Source organism: Pagrus pagrus (assembly GCF_965226575.1).
Source record: "Pagrus pagrus genome assembly, chromosome: 24".
NCBI lineage: Eukaryota > Metazoa > Chordata > Actinopteri > Spariformes > Sparidae > Pagrus > Pagrus pagrus.
In genome coordinates, this window is record NC_140206.1 from 4,025,238 (window position 1) to 4,048,405 (window position 23,168).

The 23,168-nt window shown below is 44.4% G+C and overlaps 1 protein-coding gene across 2 annotated transcripts in view; it reads right to left on the reverse strand.

The window, feature by feature from the left end:
* The window catches only part of LOC311253524 (plakophilin-4-like), a 42,757-nt gene extending 21,823 nt beyond the window's left edge, over nucleotides 1–20,934 (reverse strand). For both annotated transcript variants that reach the window (XM_084347554.1, XM_084347553.1), the window contains exons 1-6: nucleotides 20,788–20,934; nucleotides 9,766–9,878; nucleotides 7,552–7,586; nucleotides 7,033–7,146; nucleotides 4,859–5,013; nucleotides 2,121–2,592 (exon numbers count right to left, since the gene is read on the reverse strand). In XM_084347554.1, coding sequence (XP_084203680.1) covers nucleotides 2,121–2,592; nucleotides 4,859–5,013; nucleotides 7,033–7,146; nucleotides 7,552–7,586; nucleotides 9,766–9,878; nucleotides 20,788–20,919 — 1,021 coding nt within the window. In that variant the 5' untranslated portion in view covers nucleotides 20,920–20,934. The remainder of the gene's footprint in view (nucleotides 1–2,120; nucleotides 2,593–4,858; nucleotides 5,014–7,032; nucleotides 7,147–7,551; nucleotides 7,587–9,765; nucleotides 9,879–20,787) is intronic.
* Nucleotides 20,935–23,168: the final 2,234 nt, after the last annotated feature.

Below are 23,168 nucleotides of genomic sequence, written 5' to 3' on the forward strand. Positions count from 1 at the left end.
CGCTCGTTTAAACGCCGCGTTGTGATCTCCTTCTTGCTTGTTTTCCTGCAGATTAAATCCCTCGTCGCGATTAAGAATTAAGTTTCAAAAACATCTACCTGTTTTGAGTGAAATCCTCCCTCCTTCAAAGATTACGCTCCTTACTTTTTCAAACTGGCACGCATCAAATACACTTTCATCAAACCCAGCAGCATTATCTGCCACTGCTTTAAGATAATTTGACTGACAAACTCCATGAAATGAGCTCCCTAAGCCGGCACGCGAGATAAAAATCACCTGCCGAGTTTGCGGTTTGCCCTGAAAGTTATTTTGTTCAACATGCAGGTTTATTTAATAATTCTCAGAGATACAGGAAGCCCCGGCCGGGTAAAAGTGTTGTGTGTGCGCTACAATATTAAATCAGCGCTGCTCAGTCAACTTTCTCCGGACAAAGGCAAGGTTATTAAATCAACAGAGGAAATGTTGTCGAGGCTGCGGAGCGTGGCTTTGTTTATTTACAAGGAGGAAGGTTGGCTGGAAATATTTAACACACTCGCTCGGCTACAAACATCCGAACCATCTTCTGCTGCAGCAGAAACTCTGCAGTGAAATGCTCAAAGGAAGCTTAATGTGAGTTTTTACTGGCCCAGATTCTGACCTGATTGGACAAACTGACCTCTCTAACTTGACTGATTCAAGAGAAGGAGCGCTGAGTCCGTCTGACTGTAATATAATATCACACCGCCATTACGAAGCTGCCGAGGACTCCGGATGTAAAGATATTTATGCACATACAGTTTATCCTCTCATGGATGTTTAATGTGGCTGTGGAGGTTTTCTCACGTGGATTTAATGTCTTATATGAGTTCCCCTCAGGGACAATAACATGAGCGATAATAAAGAAGGCTGCCGGATCTCAGGCTTTAAGAAGATGTGGTCTAAACTCTGATAGAGAGTCTGTTATATCTCGACCTCAGCATGAACCACTGCAGCTCGAAGTGTCGGCTATAAATCGAATATAACCTGACGTTTTCTTTATAAACTGTAGAGCAGCGCTGCTGAGGCGTCTATAATCTTTGCTTTTTGGGAACAACTGAAGAGTTTAAGTTCTCAAGGCCTCACAAATGTGGTTAAAAGAGACATTTTAGAGGGGAAAATTTGTTTTTTTGTCTTTAATGTATCATCATGAAGTAATTGCACAATTTTACTTTCACTTTCGCTTTGCAATTCTGTGTCTGCCACTCGGCAGGAGATCTCCCGGGAAGATGACTGAAGATCTGGCAGGCTGGCACCGTTTCTGTCTCCGTTATAGACTGAATAAATGAATTAACTCGTGTTGAGTCCTGTGTTGTCGGTAGCTGCTACTCTGAGGGGAAACAGAAAGCGACCCAGGTGTTCCAACCACATTTAATTAACAACAGCAAAGGATGATATAATGGACACATTTCAGTTATGAAGACAAAAAAGCAGCGACTGTGAACATCCAGTCTGCTCTTAATCTACATCAACAGAAGTCTGTCTGACTGAAAAAGTCAAGATTGTTTTGTGTCTTTGGGTTCAATCGATGGCCGGCACCGGCAGACTACAGCTGCAGCGGTTTAACAGTTTCACAGGAGACTGTTTTATGAAAATTGATGGGATTGATTAACAGATAATAATAATAATAATACTGTATAACGTGAAACTGTGATATTTTCAGAGCCAAGCCCAGAAAATGATACACCGCGACGACCTTATGCCCGACATGGACCATATTTTAATCATTCAAGTGCATCAAGTGGTGTTGGATTAACAAATACACTTTCAATCCGTCACATCACTTGTCTCACAGCTGACACACGACAACAACAGCTCCACAAATAAGCACACAACTTCTTCATATTGTTGGTTGCTGGTGCAGAGCAGCGTGGTGTGAACACACAGCTCCACAAATCTGCAGCCAAAAGACAGATGGTGTGTTTTTTTTAAAAAACATTTAATCAGTGCAAAGACGAACAAGAGGAGCAAACAATTAAAAATCGTTTGAAAAGAAAAGGTAGTCTGGTGAGGCGTCTCTCTGCGACACCACAAAGCCCAGAACCGTGACCTCAGGTTCTGACCTGGTGTTGTATCAGTGACCTGAGTGTGGGTGTCAGACTGACCTATGAGGCTGTCGGGTCGGGGCAGCGCGCTCCTCTGGTACAGCCCGTATGGATCGGCTCCGTAGGCCAGCGGCTGGCTCTGCCTGGGCAGCGTGGAGCCGTAGTGCTGCGGCACCGCCGTCATCCCCGAACGCAGCGGCGACCCCGTCAAAGCCCTCCCCTCCACCAGCGACAGGGTGGATCCCAGGCGACCACCTCCTCCCACTCCTGTCACCCCTCCTCCCCCGCCGCCACCCAAGGCCTGCGTGCCATCAGTCGGGGAGGTCGGCGAAGGGCAGGAGGGCGGCATGCTGGTGCCGGGGAACACGGCGGCCAGGGGTTTGGGCTCGGAGAGGATGGGCGAGTCGTAGGTGCTGCCTTGGGAGGTTCGCAGGGAGATGCGGGAGGGCGAGACGGTGCCGGCGGTGCCACAACCGGGAGACTGGCTCCTGGAGGGGAGGGAGGCCATCCGGCGTAACATCCGGCCGGACACCTGCGAGGAAGACGGGGGAGAAATGTGTGACGATGAGGCTCCTGGTTGAGTTTAATTTTCACGGGTCATCATGCATGAGCAAGCAGTGATAGAGTGTAACTAAGTACGTTTACTCAAGTACCATAGTTAAGTACAGTTTAGAGGTACTTATAGTCGGTATTTTACTTGAGTATTCCCATTTTTTGTTACTTTATACTTCAAGCCTCTTTAAATCTACATATTTGGATTATTCATGATACCATCCAACTATCATTATTTTTCAAAAATAAGTAAGATATCATTAAAGGAGCAAAATGCAAGAACTGACCATGTTTTCAATTCTGCTTCATCATAGTAACACCAAACACCGTTAGCTCAGTTAGCTCAGTTAGCCGTGCAGCTACCGGTCCGGACTGGGAGCCGGACTAGCTGGTTAGCATGCTAACTTCTGTAGATACCTCTGTACAAGCTCTTGCCTCTTCATGTTTTGATGAGGAGTCATGTAAAAAAAACATCTTCAGAACATCTTTATCGAGACCCAAAGCTCAGATGTTTAAAAACTTGAGTTTAAAAATGTTTTTAACTTTATAATTTGCTCTTTTTTTTGCGCCCTTTGTCTAGTTTTGGTAAGTTTTACTCGAGGAGTCGCTTCGTTTCACTTTTTGCTTCAGGAAAAAAAAACATCTCCACATCCAGGAGACTCATTATTCAATGACATTTAATGACATTTCACTCATTTTTTAATTAAAATTCACTTGACTCTTGGCATCCATGTGCTCTCCGGGCCCAAGTCGACAGAAAAATGTCAAGTAATATCCATAACAGGGAGCCGACGATTAATCAGGTCACATTTCAGTTTTTCCCTGAATAAATACCTGAAAACGAAACGCTCAGTCGCTCCAATTTGCAAATATACTCGCTAATTACCAGTAATGTGACACTCGTCTGATGAGGGCCGTCATTTTCTTTCTTTATTTGTCCGTGAAACTGAACGTGCCTTTGAATAAGTGTCTAAATTCATTACACTGCAGGCTGAGCTCTTCGTAGTAAATATGACGTTTCAGGGAAGATTTCATATTTATGCTGACAAACATTTACTTCTTCCCTCCTTATTACCCGACGTAAAATGTCCCTCAATTAAAGACTCAGCCAACTGGATGCCGATCTGTGCCGCCTTAATCCATCAAAGCCTCGAACGCCTCGAAGGAAAATTAAGAGCCGAGGCATGTAAGCCCATCCAGTGAAGGCTGCTCGGCCTGGAATAAATCATTTCCTGATTTATTCCAGGATTCGAATGTGCTCGCTATTATCTGTCATTCCTGCTCCCACTGTCACGCAATTATTAGCCACAATGAAAAGGAGCTGATGGTGTTTGAGCCCGGACAATTTTTTCAGGTACGATTTTGATTTGAAGAGGTTTAAAGCTGATGCTCTTCATCATTCATGACAGTAAATATTGAGCCCAATGCGAGCCGTCATTACTCCAGGGATTATTAGTCACAGCGGGGGAAAAAAAGCACCCAGGTGACACAATGCCGGAGGAAACAGTCGAAGTAGGAAGTAGAAGATGATTTCTCTGCAAGATTCAGCTGAATAAACAGTGTTCAGATTGTCCGGAGTCGTATTCAGAAGCTACTAAACTGCCCTCGTGGTGAAATAACGTCCTCAGCTGCTTTCAGAGGTCGAGAATAATGTTTGAATCTCAGTTTTTAATCCATTTAACGAGGAATGCTGAGTTAAAAAACGCCACATATACAGTTACAACTGTTGCTCGCAGCCATAGCGAGCTAATTAGGCTAATGCTAGCTCACGTGTTGGTTGAAAACAAAGTCTTTGACTGAAATTTTAACGCTTCCAGTTGACTTATTTATCATATATAATATAATCTTAAGTGTTACAGTTTGTGTTTTGTTATTTCCTGTTTTATTTCGAAGTTACATCCTCTCGTGTCACATCTCACTTTCCACTTTTCCCGCCCTTTTTGCTCCTCAACCCCCTCAAGTGTTGTTTCTGAGGTTTGATTTCTCATTTCTCGTACCTAATGGATCAATATTTCTATATTTCATATATTTTTATGCAACTTTTTCAGACTTGAGTCGAGGCAACACGAACACAACTTGCTTTTCTTTGCTGCCAGGAATCAAATCCCCCAAAAAAGGTGTGAGAAAGATCAAAATGTCGACCTTTTTTTTAAATAAATCAGTGCAGGAACTTTCAGACTTGTACAAACAAAATAAAGATTTTAAAAAATGTCTGATATTATAACTCAGTGGCGGTTCAGGCCTACCTGCCCAGACGCTTGACCCTCGGCTCTCGGGCTCCTCGATAACGAGGCTCGGGGCTCCGAACGCACCACGTTCTGGTTGCTGTAATAACTAACGCTGCTGTCCTGGTAGCCGCTGTCTGAATACGAGGTCATCTGCACCGAGTGACCTCCTGAGCCTGCGAGGAAAGAAAGATAAGAGGGTGAGGAAACACCTGGAAATGCTTCATTATTACCCGCTCGGCGCTTCTGGTGATCAAGGGTTTGATCAGCTCAGCCGCCGTCGCATCAGTGACTGCGGTTTCGATGATTTGCATATTATCTCACTTGACTTTCAACTTGTTCGAAGACATTATGCATGTAAATACATGCGTGTGGATATTTGCATTAAGCCTTTTTACGCTGGTCCTGGAACAGTCTGCGTATACGGTACAGCTTCAATAAAGCTGGCCTACTTTCCTCTGTAGGATGAAGAGGAGGAGGAGGAGGAAGCAAGCGGGGGATATTTTTACCAGTCCGTCTGTACAGTGGAGTATAAACAAGACCGAAATTTCAAACAGCTGCTCAGAAGTTTACCAGTGAAATTGTAATTTATTGTAATCTTGTGTTTGGACGCACGACATGTGGTCTGATGCAAAGGTTTGACAAAGTCTTTCCAATCTCGGTTGCATCATTTTTCTGTAATCCGTTCACACACACACAAAAAAGATAAAAACTCCACAGCTGCAGCGGCGCCTCGCTCTATCAGCCACCCTCTGTTTCCTGGTTTTAACACAAGCTTGGAGGACGCTTGATGGACCGAAGTGTCAAACGCTCCAGCGGAGATGCCTAATGTCCAACAGCGACGGGCTGCGGTTGTACCGCAGAGCTCCTCCCAGGTGTGAGGACGTGTGAAACTTCTCTGACAAGACGGTTAAAAATAAAGAATAAGTCCCGACAGCAGAGCGCTGACAGGCTGCGTGTTCGCTGGCTGATCGGGACAGATGGTCGATAGATGGTTTTTATACTTTTCTTTCATTTCTACTTCAAATCTCAGCGAAAACCTGCACATCAGCCTCCTACTGTCGTGTTAATTATGAGTGGGATCTGTGGGATTCGTTATCAAGGTTCAGATTTCAACCCGCTTGGCGAGCGTGTCGATGTGGGAGGCTAACTATCATTTCTTCTCATCCTCTTACTTTTATTCTGTATCTTTCTAATAGTCAGCAGATCCCATGAACTGCTCTGCTGCTCCAAATCCTCACTAACACCTCAAGAATCCCACTCAAACCCACTGAGATCTGGGTTTTGTGTGCAAAACTCTGCATTTACACCCGGGTCAGCTGACTCTGCAGCAGAGACGGGTTTTATCACCTCGGCTCGGCTTTGATCGAAACATAAGACCCGGGTGAACAAGCTAAAACTGTGATGAGGATGTCTTGTTACTGGACACAGTGTTGGAGGTGGAGCCTCCTATGAAAGCTGCTAAGTCGTGTTTTGAAGCTAAATAAGCTCGACTTCCCGGTAATGAAAACACCTGGATCGCCGACCGAGCCGGCTAACTTCTGGTTTAGCGCCTGGCTAACTTGAAAGGGGATACAATAACGTAATCATCTTAATCTTCAAGACTTTCCAAATGTTGTTGGACCGAGTTCAAACGAATTTATCCACCGTTTTACAGACGCTTCACTCACAACGGGTCGATTGTTGTTTTCTCTTCTGTCACAACTGTTTCTGGCGCATTCGTGGCGTGAAATGTGACGTCAGTGACGAACAACGTGACGCTTCAGATAAAAATCTCAGACGGGCTGGGAATGTGGTCAACAGGGGCTGACCCGTATCTGAAAAACTTGTGTAGACCCGCTAATTTTGGTGGAAAAGCAATATGAAGCACCAAATTACAGATTAGTCTGCTTATTATTTTCTCAATGATTAAACTGATTCATAGTTTGGTCTATAAAATGTTAGAAAACAGTGAAAAATCATCCAAGAGTTCAAGGTGACCTCATCAAACATCTCAGTTTGTCCTACAAATAGTCCAAAAACCCCAAAATATAAAATGTATTCTAATGGAAACCAAGAAAACAAGTTTGTTCACCAACTGATTCATTAATAAAGTATCATCAGATTCACGACTCACAGCCGACCAGACACCATGAACTTCAGCACTTCCTCTATAAAACTCTGCTCAGACCGTGTGGTGTGTACATTTAACAGACCCTCACTGTCATGCAGGGAGGCCCGGTCCGGTTCAGGCAGGTAGAGTCCGTCCTCCACCTCCATGGGACGACCCGGACATCCGGACGCCTCCATGGCTCCGCCCTGCGAGTCTCCTGCCAAAACATCTCTGTGTTGATTCAGATATTCAAACATTTCACTGCAAAAATCAAAGTGTGGAGGAGTCGGACAGCAGACGGACTCTTAATCTCAGGAACTAAATATATTGATTCTTTGACACAGAAGAATAAAGCATTTTATAGCAGTGACTTTTGTTTTATTGGGAAGCCGACAGTGAGGAACGAGCGAGGAAACCGAGTCGAGGGATCTGTGACAGAATAGTAAATGGGTCCATTTCAAAGCTCAGATATACCGGAGGACACATTGTTTTGTTTTGCTTCGGCGGCCGTTGCTGCAAACCGGCAATTTTCTGCCCCTTTGGCGGCTAAATTGACTTCGTACATCTGGAAAAAAAAAGCTTTTTATAATCAATTATCAGGTTAACAAGTCAGAAATCGTACCTGCAGATCTCCATGCGAACGACTTCTCGGAGGAGCTTCGGCAGAAGAGACGAGGAGGAAATGGGGGAGAGGAGAAACCAGAGAGAAGAGAGAGAGACGTAAATCAAATCAGAGTCATGGCCGAATACTTTATATTCAATCAGTCCAGGAAGAGGAAGGAAGGAAGGAAGTGTTTCTAATGTAGAGGAGAGAAATATATTCATGTGAGCCTGAAAAACATTTCTTCACATTCAATCTACGAGAGGACGAAGCTTTATTGTGTGAATTTACTTTCTCAAATTGATAAAAAATGGGAGTGAGTTGACCTCAGCTGGGGATCAGATGTTATATAACCTGACGCATAGCACATGAAACGAGTTATGTAGGCTAAGAAAACACCTGCAGCTCGACACGAGAACAAAGACACCGGCTGATAAACGGCATTATCTGCAAAATCAAAACCCTGTTCGGGTTATTAAACACCCTGACGCTGATTGTTAAACATTTCTGATGATTTGAGACACAATCTTGACTTGTTTTCATGCATTAAAGGTCAAAATTGAATAAAAAATTGAGGTATAAATGAAAGAATCAGTGGTTTTGTGGGTCTGAAGGTGTTTGTGTTCAGACGTGTGCAGGTTGTGACTGAACATCGTCCCTCATGAAGACAAATATCACCATTATGCGGTTTGACAGAGCCGAATGCAGCCGTGCATGAGTAACAGCCGGCTGTAAGCCCATATAACAACAATGATTATGTTTTGGGGGCATTTAAAGGCTAAAAAATGTCATTTAATTCCCATAAAAGAAACGTTAAATGAAGGTAAATTGCATCTAAAGTGAATCAGAACCAGTCAATGACATCATTTTATCATCCTCATTATAGAAAACTTCCCTTTTTATCACAACCTCGTGAATAAAGAGCTCAAAGGATAAAACCCATCTGATTTTTATGAACATTAAACACATTCAAACGGCTGAAAACTCCTGCGGCTGCATGAAAAACCGTTTCTGGAAGCGAATCTGTCGTTTCGCCTGTCAAGCTTTCAACAGAGGCAGATTTTATCTTTTGTTTTAAACAATACGTCCCTGATTTCAGACACGAGAAGACAAAGGACGGCTTTTTATATCTTACCCACCAACCGCCAATTATGCCGGCTGAAACGACAACTGTTGCTAGCGGTTTCTTAATAAGCTGTCATAAGCTAATAAAGCTAACAGAAGAACCACGTTTGTGAAAACACTGTTTTACCAGCCGACTTGTTTTGCTCTGTGAAAGGATCTTCAATGTGCTCTTGATGGCTACATAAATAATATTATGCTTGAAGACTGACGTTGTGTTTCTACGGAAAGCAAAGCAATTTTTATGCGCATCAAGATTATTTACAAATACGAAGCGAAGGCACAAAACAAACACTGAAATTTTGAGGAATCTCAGGTGAGTGCTGAGTTCATTGAGAGGTTCAACTAAATTCAAACACACACAAACCCTCGAGGCGAGAAGAAGCTTTGCTCGTATGGCTAATGTGCGATACACTTGCGCCAGTGACGCGAATCAACACAAATAATCCTGCAATCAAACGCGGGAATTTGCTCTGTGTTAGCATGAATGCACATGGAAGCTAAATCTGCATGTCCAACACTTGGAGAGATTAGATTTAAGCTTTATTATTTTACTTTTCAAACAGCTTCTTCAACAAAAGAGATGCTTTTAGGACGAGAACTAACTGATTGATTTGTTGAACTGAAGTCTAAAATTAGCTAACAGCTAATGTTAGCTTGAACTCTGATATAGTAGCCTCCAAGACCAGCTTCAACAGAGCGACAAAACAGTGGAAGTATCTTTATTTTTCCCCTAACGAAATAATGTATTATGAAAAAGCTCCTTAGCCTCGGAAGCTACACTGAGTTAGCCTACAAATACAGGTACTAGCAGGACAAGCTAACATTTGCAGCTCATGTTATCGGTTCCTTGCAATCTTGCGTTTGTATTTTTTTTGTTCTGGAAAGTCCAGAAAAAGAATCAAAACCTTTAAACACAGACTCATTGTGGAGCCACAAACACACCAGGTTAGCTAGTGTTGCTACAGTTGCTAAGCTATGATTGGGCGTGTTGAGGAGCGGTTTAGCTAACGGTCCAGGTGTTAATGAAAACATAAACAATCTTTTCTTTTGTTTCTGGAGAGGAAGATGCAAAATCAGTGATTGAATGCAGCTTCACATTGTCAAACCTACCTGCTACTGTCTCCTCCTGGGGACTCGGCTCCCAGCATGCACCTCTCCAGCTGGCTCGCCACGATCTGCCGCTCCTCCTCCAGCTCCCGAGTCAGTCGCTCGAACTGAAGCTCCTGCGGGGAAAAAAGACATTCACGGCAGCGATTACAACCACACATCCACCATGACACTGCGATTTTAAGCCTCCTTTTTAAGACCTATTTGATGCCAGTTAGAATTAAATGTAAAAACCCACTTTGTGTTCGGTCTGACTGATTTCTCACCGGCTGTGAGCTTCGCCGAAGAGACTGAAGCGCCGTTTTAAAACCTGTTAAAGTGGATTTGAGATTTTAAAAACACTAAAAAACTGTGTCCAAGACCTTTCAACGGCCTTCAGCTCCGGTAATATAATTACACATGATTTCAGTACAAAGAGAGAGAGTCGAGCGGAGGATGATGAAATACAGAGTTCAAGGCTACGACTGACATTAGAGGGCATAAACAGATAATGAGCCGCTTCTCGTGCAGAGTTTTGATGATTCTGGGTACGTTTGACTCACAAGTATTATTAAAAAACATGATAACAGATCTTATACAGATGTGAGCATCATGGCGTCCTGGGAATGAGACTCAACAAATCTTTGTGGTGCGTTCAGGAACAGCTGGGACAAATCCTACTCATTCTACCTTTAAGTTTAATACGTGACCTTCAGTTAGCTTTGACAGCAAATGTCCTTCAGAGGGAAACTGTACTCTATTACTTTAACTTGAGTAAAGAAGCTGAATCAGTACTTTATACTCAAGTATCTGTACTTCCTCTGGCTCTCTGCGACTGACCGCTGTTTTCATTGTCAAACTTCTTACACGCTTATTTCCTTTATTAATGGAAAATAATAGTTACGTCCACAAAATGTTAAGAAAAATGATCCAGCAATCCAGTTTGCAATGAGAGAAACTTGGAAAAATGACAAATAATTCATCCCAGATCGAAAGTTTGAAGACTGATTTGGAGGCAACTCTCACAATTCAAGTGATTTTTGAATAAATTCTCAGATTTACAGCTCTTTTCTTCCTGAATTTGCCTCATTCTGACCCTAATTTCCATCATTTATTCCAGTAACTTTATATTTTGTGCAATCAGATATCGATATAGTGATGCTAGGGTTAGAGAAACATGTTCACTCTTACATATTACGGGAAAAAACATTTACTGAAAAACATAACTGAAATGCTGTTTTTCATGTCCGTCTTTAGTGGAAATGTAAACGCTGTGAGACACGTCTTTATTTTTAGACGAGTGTTTCTCATCAGCTGTCTTCTGGACGTTAAAGCGTTTGAATACGTTTGTGTTGTCTCGATGCTGAATGAATTCTGCCCACCAGGATGTTCTGGTTCCAGAAACGATCCTGTTTGCTTCTCGATGACGCACCAAAAAACACAAACAGAGGCAAATATTGTTTTTAAAGTCAGACTGAGACATACGCCATGACTAACCTGACTCTTCTCTGGGAATTTCAGACCGTGCATAACTATATTCAAAACCTTTTAGAGCCTTCAGTGAAGATAATTTGATTCTTCAGACTATCAGGCCGGCTTGTTCCTCTGTTTCTGGCCTCACTCTTCAGGCGGTACCACCTACTAAACAAGAGATGAATGTGTGCTGCAGGTTAATGCGACATTTTGGAAAATATATGACAAGCCAAACACGACAAAACAACAATATGTCTCGAGCTTGCGTCCAATGCCTTGCTCAAGGGTATGAAAGCGAAAACAGATGTTTGCCGACTGTCGGCGGGTGGCTGGTTTGTTCTGGCAACTCTCTCATTTGAATTCTGTTACATAACACGGAGGAGCTTCCCAGCTGCTTCATAAATCTTCTAGGAACCACAGCTGGTGTCATCACGGAGCGCCACCGGAGAATTAGCTGTCTGCGACTAATGTCTAAATGTGAAACAACCCGGCTGGAACACACACAGCATCCCAGGAAGACCTTTACGGTGGGAGTCATTCAGGGAAAACTTGTTTCAAAGTCAATTTCACACCTGTAGTCCGGGTCAATCGATTGTTTGAAGGAAAACAGACGCCAAGACATATTCAGATGCTTCAGTTAATACCACAGCGTAAAAATACTATGTATGATAGTGTGAAAAGACCGGAACGAGGAAGCCTGTTGGCAGTGAAGCTACTGCACACCCTCTTTCTTAGATATCTGGACAGGGAAGATATTCCTGGCTCGGACTACACATCCTACCAAGGAAGGAAATGAAATCTTGTGACCAGCATCCAACGTGCCCTGAAGAGAATCACAACAAATATGCTTTTTTTCTGACTGCATATCTCTTAAAACACACGTGTCACCTCAAAGATTTAGATACTGCAGTCCACTTTGGATAATCCAAGGGGATTACTTTGAGTTTTACTTCGAGTATAAACACAGATAACAAAGAAAACATCAGATGAATACGACGAGAGTCCAAAGCTAAGATGGCGGCTACTGCTATCTGTCTATCTATATATCTATCTGGTACAGCCTCCAATCATAATCCTTTAAAACTACAAAAGACACTTTCTGTAAATCCATACTCGCAGCTCTCCATCTGTTTACATCTCCTGATAAAAAGCTCTTTTGTATTTGGGTCAGCTCCGGGCCGTGAGACGCACCGAGCCGCCCTGACGGTCTCTTTAGTCAGATGGCGTACAGTAGATTTTAGTTAACGGTCTCCACATGTTGGTTATTTGTGTGTGTGGACTGAAGGAATCTGCACGATATCTTCAGCTGACGGAAAAACAGAAACAAACAGACCAGCGATGATTCAGCTTCTGGATTTAAGATTAAAATCCTGAGACAATCTGACACCTGACGTAACGTGCCACACATATATACAGACAGGCCTATACATTATCACTTCGGCTGCAGACGGCATGAAACTTTAATGATCCCCATGAGGAGATTGGGTACACACTGCTAATTTTGCAGTGCTAATAAGTGTTGATTTTTTTCCGCAGCAATTATTCCGAGTTAATTGGAGAGCTGTTTGTCCGCTTACAGGGGCTGCCATGGCTCCGAGGCGGCTGCTCCAAACCATCGCACAAATGTTAATTTATTGTGCAAATGCAGAAAATAGACTTGTGTTTTGAGTCCAGACTTACATAAGACAAGTTAAGGAGTTTATTCTCTAAAGTTTTTAAGTGGTTTGACATTTTTCGAGGGAAAAAAGTAGAGAAACTTGAGGTTTATTATGTCGGTGTAGAAACCAAAGTTTTACCTTCAACTGGATGTTTTTGACGAGACTTGGGGACATTTTCCAGCCTTCTTAATGGCAACAACTGCATATTTTTAAGGAGATGTCTGGACATTTCAAGCTGTGTTAGTGGCAACACAAACAGATTGTTTGTCGTAACGTCAGGACATTTTCCAGAACATGAAACACAAAGTTGAACCTAAAGAAACGTAAAGTTGCAACATAAAGACATGGAAAGCTTCAACGTGCCTGTGGTTTGCAGAAACGTACATTGCCAACATTCATTCTGGTGATTGGGTCGGATTTGCACAAGTGAGATAAAACCCTCGATGGGTTTATGAAGAAAAAATAAAAGCTGAGATTATGTGAATGAGAGAAAAATGCTGCATGGGGCTGAGTGTAAAAGGAAAAGGTCCAGGATGCTTCTCACACGAGAAAGAGACAACGAGACGTCACCTAAAATGTGAAGCGACAGTATCAGATGCACTGTTGACGCGTTCGCTCCTTCAGAGGACACAACAGTGTGTCATTCAAACAGCATGCTGCTGAAACGTGCTGCATCCTGCCACAGCATCGCTGCTGACTCTGCCTCTCTCTGCTCCTTACATCACTCCAGAGCAGCACAGAGCCAGGACAGGAACACACAGCCCTCCTTGTTTCAGCCTCGCAACGTTACGGCACGCCTCGAGGGACAAACAGAGCCACGTCTCGCCCCTGCGCCCGTCGCCTCGTGATGTCTGCAAACACGCCTAGCCCTGCCAGGCCGAGGCAAAGCCGTGGCAGGCGACGTCTCGTACCAGCTGGAGGCTACCGGACGACTCGCCACGGTTTATTGTGTGCTGTCACAAAGTCTTTCCTCCCTCTTATCGAGTGACTTCAACCACAGACCTCTGCATGCGTCTTCCTCCTTCTCGCCATGTCTAATCACAGCCCAGCAGTTTGTTTTATCCAGACTGCATCTGTGATATCCGTGAAATGTTCGGCCTAGTTCTGCCGCTGCGACGCATCCCTGCTCTTAACATCTTAAAGGAGGAGTTCACCCTTAAACGCTGTCTTACTCTGACGGATATCTGTCCGGTGACATGCCAGAAACCTTTCACACAGCATTAATTGCGTTTGTCTTTTATTTCTTCCCGAAGGTGGCCTCTTACTCTGACATCCAACAATCACACAGGGAGAAATCATCAGAGGAGAAGCAGAGATACAGTCTCCTACTCCCACAATAGCCTCGATAGACCACGATGCCGTGCATCCGGCTTTTGTTTTGCCATCTCGCTTGCTCTCGCCGCCTACACGTGTAACCCATCGATGGATTAAAACACTTCAGTCTCTTTATACGCCCAAACGCCCACCTTTGATGGGAAGCAACAAGTTGTGCTTGTTTTCTGAGGGATGTCAGGAGGCATTCTGGGAGACGGCGGACGTCACTAAGTATATGAGGCAGACGGAGGGCAAACCGGGTTCACGCAGAGAGAAAATAACCCCTGACGAGATCTAAACCAGAATCCGGGGGTGGGTTTTCTGTAGAATCAGGAGACATCAGCTTTTTGCCACAGACCGCCCGTGATCTGGAGTCAACAAGGCAGGCTGCAACAAGAGGCCATCATAAGCTCTCTCTTTCCAAAAATATGACATGCATTCAAATCCAGGCAGATGTCAAACAGCAACAGTTTTATGCCTCGGATACCATCAGGGGTAGGGCAGCTCGGGGTGGTGACATAACTGGATTGACAGAGCCGGTTTAACCCTCCGATTCAGACTGTGACCCTGCAGCTCGTACGAGGTTGAGCCTCTTGCAGGGAAAAAAGCAGCTCCCTCGATCATATCGAGCTCGGCCGTTTGGTAAATTTGCTTTGACGTCGCGCGTGCCGTTTCTGGACCTAATCGTCAGAATCAATCCGGGCACGGAGAGCGCTGACGTGGCCCAGTTGTTGTTGTTTTATCGAGCCCTCCCTCCCTCGTTTTTTCTCTCCCTCTCGCTTCTGCTGAGCGTGCATGTTCTTTTCCAGCAGCTCCATGCGTCACGTTCATACAGCGGGATCCTGCGTTTACACCTGGGAGCTGCCCTGCACAACAACAGCCTGCAACGGGGAACCAAACGCGTCTTTGGATGAATATCTGGTTTCATTTTGGCAGAAACGGAGCCTCTGTATTTAAGAAATAATGAAAGATCAGCGTTGTTTTTCTCTAACAGGATAAAACAGACCTCTGGGACAATTTTTTTGGGACGTTATTGTTGTTTATTGACCTGGCTGCTCACGCCAAACCCATCGCTGGGCCACCACTACAAGCTCATGCTGTGCAGCCAAGCATTGTTCAACCCCCAGAGCTTTATTTTAAATTCAAGGGAAGTAACCAAACATATTCAGTATGTCTGAACTGAACTACAGAGAAAGAGTGTATAAAATGAGAAACAGGACAAGCAGAATATTTACAACCGACTGTGATTCGGTAGCCGCTGGTTTGAATGTTGCACTTGACATAAGAAATCTGTAGCTTTCATGAATTGCTGGAGCGAGCAGGTGAAAAATATGTGTGAAAAAAGTCTCCACTTTTATATTGATTTTGGTGCTTTATGGTGCATTTCGCTCCCTGAAACATATTGAAAGGAATATGTGGACATTTTGAAGTATATGCTGGATGTCTGTCCGTTAAATAGAAGATATCAAGAAGCCGATTAGCTTAGCTTAGCATGAAGACTGGGAACGGGTAACAAAATCTGCATCCTAGCTGATCTAATTTAACCACAAATGAACATATTTTACTTTATTTAATAGTTACAAAAGCCAAAATGATTTTTTTTGCCAGTTTGCATGCCCGACTATTTCTTACGTAAGAGCAGTAACTTCCTGGAGTCTTCACTAGCTTCCTACTGTCGCATCTGTTAAATACTCAAAACCAACTTTGTGCTAAGCTAAGCTAACCGGCTGTTGACTATGGCCTTACATAACATACATTAACTATATGTTTACTGGTTGTGTGGAGCTAACGGGTCGTGTCTGTTTGTCTTGCAGTAGGAGGAGCAGCAGCAGAAGAGGTCGGTGTGTTAACTGGGGAAACTACAGCTCATAAGCTGCCGTATCAGACCGCAGGACAAAACCAGAGCTACTCTATGAGACACTGTCGCCCGCCTTTGCACACAGAGAGGACGGTAAAACAGGCTGATTATATTTTCTGGTCACAGCCTGTTGAACAGTCCGAGACAAGCTACATGATCTAACGTTTGCTTCCAAGTTTGAAAGCAGAAGGTGTTGGTGTGTTTACCGGGGAAACTACAGCTCATAAACCGCTGTGTCAGAAACACAAGAAAAAAACAGACATAACCAGAAATACTCGTGGAGCGTAGAGAAAGCAACCAGTCAGAGGTGGAGTAATATTACTAAAATGACAAAATGCTGTCCTGGTAACAGCCTTGATATGAGATCAGATGAGTGACAGACAGAAATAATACAGCAATCAATGAACAGACAAGTATGACAGTCGCATCCATCTTGTCATTTAACTATAAGCATATTCTATAAATGTCTAACTATTTCTTCAGTGCCAAATGTTTGCTTCCCAAATGAGGAAAAACTGACAGGATTTCTGGTTCATTGCTTCTTCAAAGCGTCTGTGAACTTCAGAGGGAAGTAGTTGAGAAGCTTTAGCACACAGCTAGTTGGAGGTCAGTTTCAATGTCAACCCCAACAAGCACAAAATCTTCTGACACGGGACTCGGGCTCGGTGAAAATCCATATTGTGACAGCTCCCTAAACTGTTTAGCTCTGATATCAGACACATATTTCATTCTTGATTTCAGAGAACGATGCAAAAAGCAGCTACGGGCGTCTCATCTTTCATTTTCGGAGCATCTTTGCTGCAAGCTGTTGTCTCAACATCTAATCAATCTCACAATGTTTGCTCCAGAAGTGACAAACTGTGGACTAACACCACGTATAGGTTTTCAAGTCCCCCCCTGTCTCCAGCTCTGGTATTTCCCTGCTCACGTCTATCACACTCCTAATTTTAATGGGCTAAATGAGAGCAAAGTGGAAAAGCATCAGGCCCTGAACACAATGGCAGGCAATAACTGATGTGCTCCATTTAGCACGTCTAATTTGACATTTTTGTGGAGGAACTGCAGGCGGTAGATTTGACGCTTCAGCAGCGCTGCCGCCTGCATTTCAACACAGAGAGGAAGGTAAAGCTAGTTGATTATATTTTCTGGTCACAGCCTGTTCAACAGTCTGAGACAAGCGACATGATCTAATGTTTGCTTCCAAGTTAGAGTTGCGGTCGTGCTTCTTTGTTGTCAGGTGGGTTTCTTTCTACTTTGTTCGCCGTTAATCATCCATTTCTTGCCATCTTGTTATCAACACGCAGCCGCTGATAAAAAAGAAATCAGCCCTCTTCTCCGGAGCGGGGACACATTATGGCTTTCAGCGAGTGTTCAGAACTGAAGGACGGACCAGATGATTTGTCATCAGATCCCAAAACAACCCATATGAGAGGTTTCTGAGTCAGTCAGCCCTCACACCACGATGACAAAACACATAACGTCACTGTCAGTGCCTTCCAACAAAACCCAAAATAACAAACAAACATATGCACATTCAAAAAATGCTTCGTATAAGCATTTTCTTTTTATTTCAGTGCCTACATCCACTGAGTTAAAGGAGCTCGGTGGTACTTGTGTGTTGTGCTTGAAGCCGGTCGTTAGTTTATGTTAGCGCCTCCGGTAACCAGACCAGTTTGTCTACTTATTCAATGTCAGTGAAAGGTTTCGTCTGAGTCACCGCACTTTAGTTTAACACGACAATGTTGCTGCATTTTTGTTGCCACATGACCAGGTTTTGACCAAATGTGTTCACTCTCTCCTCACTAGATTATAAACTGCTTTAACGTACATTGACACCAGTGACTGAAGACCCGAACGGGACTTAAACGACTCTCAAGGTGTACCGGCCCTCAGAGGTTAAATGCCGGGGATATAATGTTTCGCGCTCACATTATTTGCTTACTAACCATCTTTCATATCAGTGGAGGTGGTGACGTTATTACAGGAGACAAGGCTGACAAACGACCAACCGCAGTTTGACTCTGCGGGGAGATTTCCAGCCAAAGGGCTTTTTTTTCTTTGGTGACCAAAGCCGGCTATGTTTCACGGGAAGCTGGACCATCTCCAGCTGTTTCTGTGGCCGGGACACCAGATGTTTTTAAAGGAGACCTTTAGGTTTTTGTGCCTGAACCCAAACAGAGCCTGAGCACAGCGCTGTGACGAGAGAGAGAAACATTATCTGACATTATCTGTCTTTTTGCAGAAACGTACTTGGCTAATATTTATTCTGGCGGTCGGGTTTGACTGAAGAAGCCTTTTGGTTGATAAATAAAACGTCTTCAAAAGCATTATTGGGTCATATTTAGATGTATCACAGATATCTGAGGTGATTATGTCTTTACGCAATGCTTCGATCTGCAAAGCAATCATGAAATAGACTTGGCATCAACTTCTGCAGCACAACATCCACCTTTGTTTCTGAGGTCAAGAAGTTTCTCGGAAGGAAAATGTGACCATAAGTCATCTCGAGCGCCTGGAAAAACCACGTCTGACATTTTTCTGGGGCATTTTTCTGGACAATAAAAGAAACATTGTGAAAAAACAGTTGCCCTTTCAGCTGCCTTTTATAGGAAAAGTGCAGATCAATACCACAATCTCAGTCTGTGGAGTTGTTTTGTTACCTCGAACTACATAGTTGAGATTGCTGGCTCAAACTTATTGACCCTTAAACTGATCCGGCATTCATTCCTGTTAATTACAGAGGTGTGACGATCCTGAATCGAGCTCCCGTACGAGGAATAAAACAACCAGCACATCCATCACATGCATCCTCGTCGCTGCAGCAGGAAAATGATGCAGCAGTCACAGATTCTCATGTGTGAAATGAATGAGTTCCCAGCAGCGAGCGAGCCTTTGAGGCATTAACTATGATCGAGGGGTGACAAAGCAGCTCCTGCTGCGCTCCGACGGAAAAAACCAAAGCGACATCAAGGGAGCCCAGCAGCCTTTTCCTTAACTTCACATCAATCGAGACTTAAGAGGAATCCGAGGCCCCAATTTTTGTCTGCTAGCTCGGAGGAAAATCGCAGATTAAAAGTAAAGCAGATTCCCTTTTCTTGGACATCATAAGCCTTTAAATAGCAGCGTGGCCGATTCGGTGTCACAAACCCAGGGACCAAGTTGAGAACGTGGCGACTGTCCAGGCGTAATTAAGAGCAGGAGGACAGACGGACTTCCGAGCTGACGGGATGGAAAGAAAGCATTAAAATAACAGCGGGGAGAGGAGACAGACGGAGGCAGCCGCCAGTCTCTGTTGTGTTTTCCCTCCATTAATATGTAACGCAGATCTGAGGGTTTTCAATAGCAGAAAAAAACAGATGTCAACATCTCTAACTGTCAGTTCAAATCAACATACAGAGCTCAGGATGTGTCGGCAACGCGTTAATTAAATTCTACATCATTTAACCGGAGACGACTGTCACAACTTTTGTCACATCGGCTTTGAGCCGCGGCGGCGAGGACGTCGACGTCGACGACGAGATGAAAATGAGGGGAAATAAGTGAGATGCTGAAGTTGATGATTCGGGGGGAGAAGCTTCACTTCAGAAGACGAGACTGTAACTGAAATGTGTGGAAAAAAACAAGACGAGGAAACGTGTTCAAAAACACTTTCACAACGCCGCTGTCAGTTCTCGTAAACGTTTGTTCTCAAAGTCGTCTTTGTTCTTCATCTCGTGAAAATCTGCCACGTCGGAAATCTTTCAAATGAAACTTCTACTGCAAATTACAAACAGTTTACTCCTGTGTCGGAAACACGGTTGTTGTTATTATCTCACACTCCTCCAACAGAGAATTACAGAGGTCCGGGTCGAGAGGAAATTATTAATGAGAGTTTTAATAGAATTTTGGGTGCAAATTCGTTAAGGCTCAGCACGGAGACCCATTACATTTCAGTCTCATCTGGAGATAATCCTCAGGATTTGCTCACTAAATTTGGGTGAATCACAGGCTGCATTTATCCTGCGAGGAGGGGCGGAGCCACGCGGGCGGTGGCGGTGCTGCCCACCGGCAGAGTCCAGAAGGTGTCGGCTAGTTGGCTTGTTAGTGTCATACATGGTTTACCAAACGGGCCGACTGGGTGCAGAGTCAGGAACAGTGGACTGACGACGAAGAGACACGAGATGACTGCAAAGAGACACAAAACAACCACAGGGAGACACAAAATAACCAGGAGGTGCTGCGAAACCACCACAAAACGATGGAGGGACCACAAAGAGACACACATGACAACAAAGACATGCAAAACGTCCACTGAGAGACACAAAACGACTTCAAAAGAGACACAGAGACACAAAACAGAGATGCAACACTACCACAACAAAAGGTAAAGGTGCAAAAGAAGCACAGCGAGACAACGACCCCATGTTTTGTGTCTCTTTCAGTCGGGGGTGTTGTGTCATGCAGGACAGGTGGGGACACTCTTACACGTTTGTGTCTGTAGATACAAACAACTATTCATTGATGTAAGTGTTGACGTGCAGCAGCGAGGTCCCTGGACAGCTGGATCACACAGTGGAGTAGATAAGATGACTCAACCAGAGAGGATCAGAGAAAAGTCTGAAGGTTGTCAGAACTACAAAGGACAGAAGTTGATGAATCGGAGCGTAGATGAGTGGAAGCACACAGAACCAGAACCAGAAGAAGCAGAAGAAGAAGAAGAAGGAGAAGAAGAAGGGTGTGTCTGCAGCATCTCCTGCCTCCTACCTGCTCTTTGACGGACGCCAGGAGGTTGTTGGTTGTGGTGGTGTTGCTGTTGGCGTTGGGCGTGAGGCCCTGACCGCTCGGCCCCTCTCTGACCACCATGGGCCCTTCCCCCTCTGCGTCCCCCTCCTCCATCTCTCCCTCCACCTCCCCCTCGATATAGTCCAGAGCCGGCTGGCTGCTGAGGCGCCCTCTCTGACCCTGCAGGAGCAGGACCAGAGAATCACTCACTGAGATCATGCTGACCTTAACCTCTGAGTCTTTAACCCTCTGCTGAGAAGATCTCACTACAGACTCGCTCATCCTATCTGGACTCCTGTTTAATCTGCTGTGAGGACCAGAGGAGGCTTTAACCCTTCATCTGGTCGCATCTCGCTCCACTTGCAATAGTTGTACCTTAAAAGGTGATGCATTGCTTTCCGCAGGTGTGCACGAGCCATTTAACAGCATGTCACGTTTGCACATAGCAGAGCTGGAGCCCGAGCCTCCTTCATCATATGCTACACAGCAGCCTGTCTGTCAAACGTGCACATCAATCACTCAGCCACCATCTGGCAGCCAAGGACGAGGTCACAGCGACTCGCCGGACCGGAGACGGAGCGGGGGAGCGCGGCTGCCCTGGGAGCCGAGCCTCGCTCTCCCTCTCCCCGCCGGCTCTCGGCGCGACTCACCGGCCAGATGTTGCTGTTAGAAGCAGGCCACAGCTGGCTCGATCCGTCCTGTTACGCATCCATCCTCCTCCGTGACAGCTACTCCACTCGGCACGCGCCGACGCACAAACAAACACAGCAGCAAAAAACAGTCCCCCGCGCGCGCGTCCACGCACTCCTCTCCTCCTCGTGCGGGTTTTTATTATTATCTTCCGCTTATTTCAGGCTCAACGCGCACCATCGATCGTCCGCGCGGCACCCAGCCTCCCACCCACCTGCCCGCCCAGCCACTATTACCGATCAGCGGCGTGACGTCACCATGCGGCTGTATGGATTATATATATATTTTTTTCCTGGTTACCGATACATGAATCGATCAGCTGCCGATGCGCCCGCTTTGCATGCGCGCTCCGCTGCGGCTGCGGGAGGAGAGACGCGTGCAGTGCGGGCAGATGCAGCTCCGTGCACGCAGCGGCGCTGCTGGAGAGGAAGGATGCAGCCTGCAGCCCGAGCGTGCGTGAGCGTGCGTGTAAGTGTGTGTGTGAGCGTGTGTGAATGTGTGTGTGTTTCCTCCTCCCTCGCTGGAGGCCCGGTGGGACTCCCAAAGGATGATTTAATAGTAAAACTTTATGAAGTAGTTCAGTACAGACGATGGTGCTCCATTTATATGGAAGGCCATTAGTGCCAAAAATGTTTGTTAAAAAAAAATATAAATAAAAACATATATAAAGATAATAAGTGTGTCGTGTTTATTTCTTAAACTTTTCCCCATTTTTTAAAAACCATTTTTAATGACACATCTTGAAGAAAACTTTTTCACTGTTATTATTATTGTTTTTCAAACTGCATGTTTTTTGTTAATAATCCTCTTATAGGCGACTGTGCGGTGGCCCTGAGGATCAAAACACAACATTTCACAAAACATGCCTTGCTGTTTTGACCCTGAGGGCCACCGTACAACTGAGCTGAAGTATTATGAGTCATAATTTTTATTTCAAGTCAAATTATTGCTTTTAAACCACAATTTGCCCTCATATATCATATTTATTTACTTTTTTTCAATGTTTGTTTGCTTAGTTTGCGGTGTTCATTGATCTGCACTTTTATCTTCCTAACACCACCGACAAAATATTATGTTGCCGATCTCAAGCAGATCGTATGCACGCTCATTATTTATTACCACGCTGAAGAGCTACGAAGCTGTCCGACGCCGTTTACTTCCTCCTTCGTCTTCCATACTTCCTGTTTACTTTCTTCTTATGTCCTTATTAAATCCTTTACTTCTTTCATTTTTATTTTTAACCCTGCATTCAAGTGCTCCATCAAACGGTCCCATTACGCAAGTTGAGAGGTCGTTCTTCTTCTTCGTCGGCGTGCAGGAACAACATGGACGGTACACAGATGTATTGTATTTTAATGCTCAGAGCGTTTAAAAAAGCCATTTGAATCTTTGGTGATTTTGTCCCAGACTCGCGTAACTTTTCCCAGTCAGGAACTCATTTTTCGGGTTATTCCAACACCACATGAATGCACCACAATACCTTTATTACATATATACTTCCTGTTTTTCCTTTTTTATTTCTTCCCGTCCTTCTTTAATTGTCCTTACCTCAACTTTTTTTAAATAAATGCTTTGAAATCACAAACTAAATCCCTCCACCTCTATTATAAAACTGTGACACACTTATAATACACTTTTTGCTTGTTATAAGAAGAAAAACACCAGCACACGAG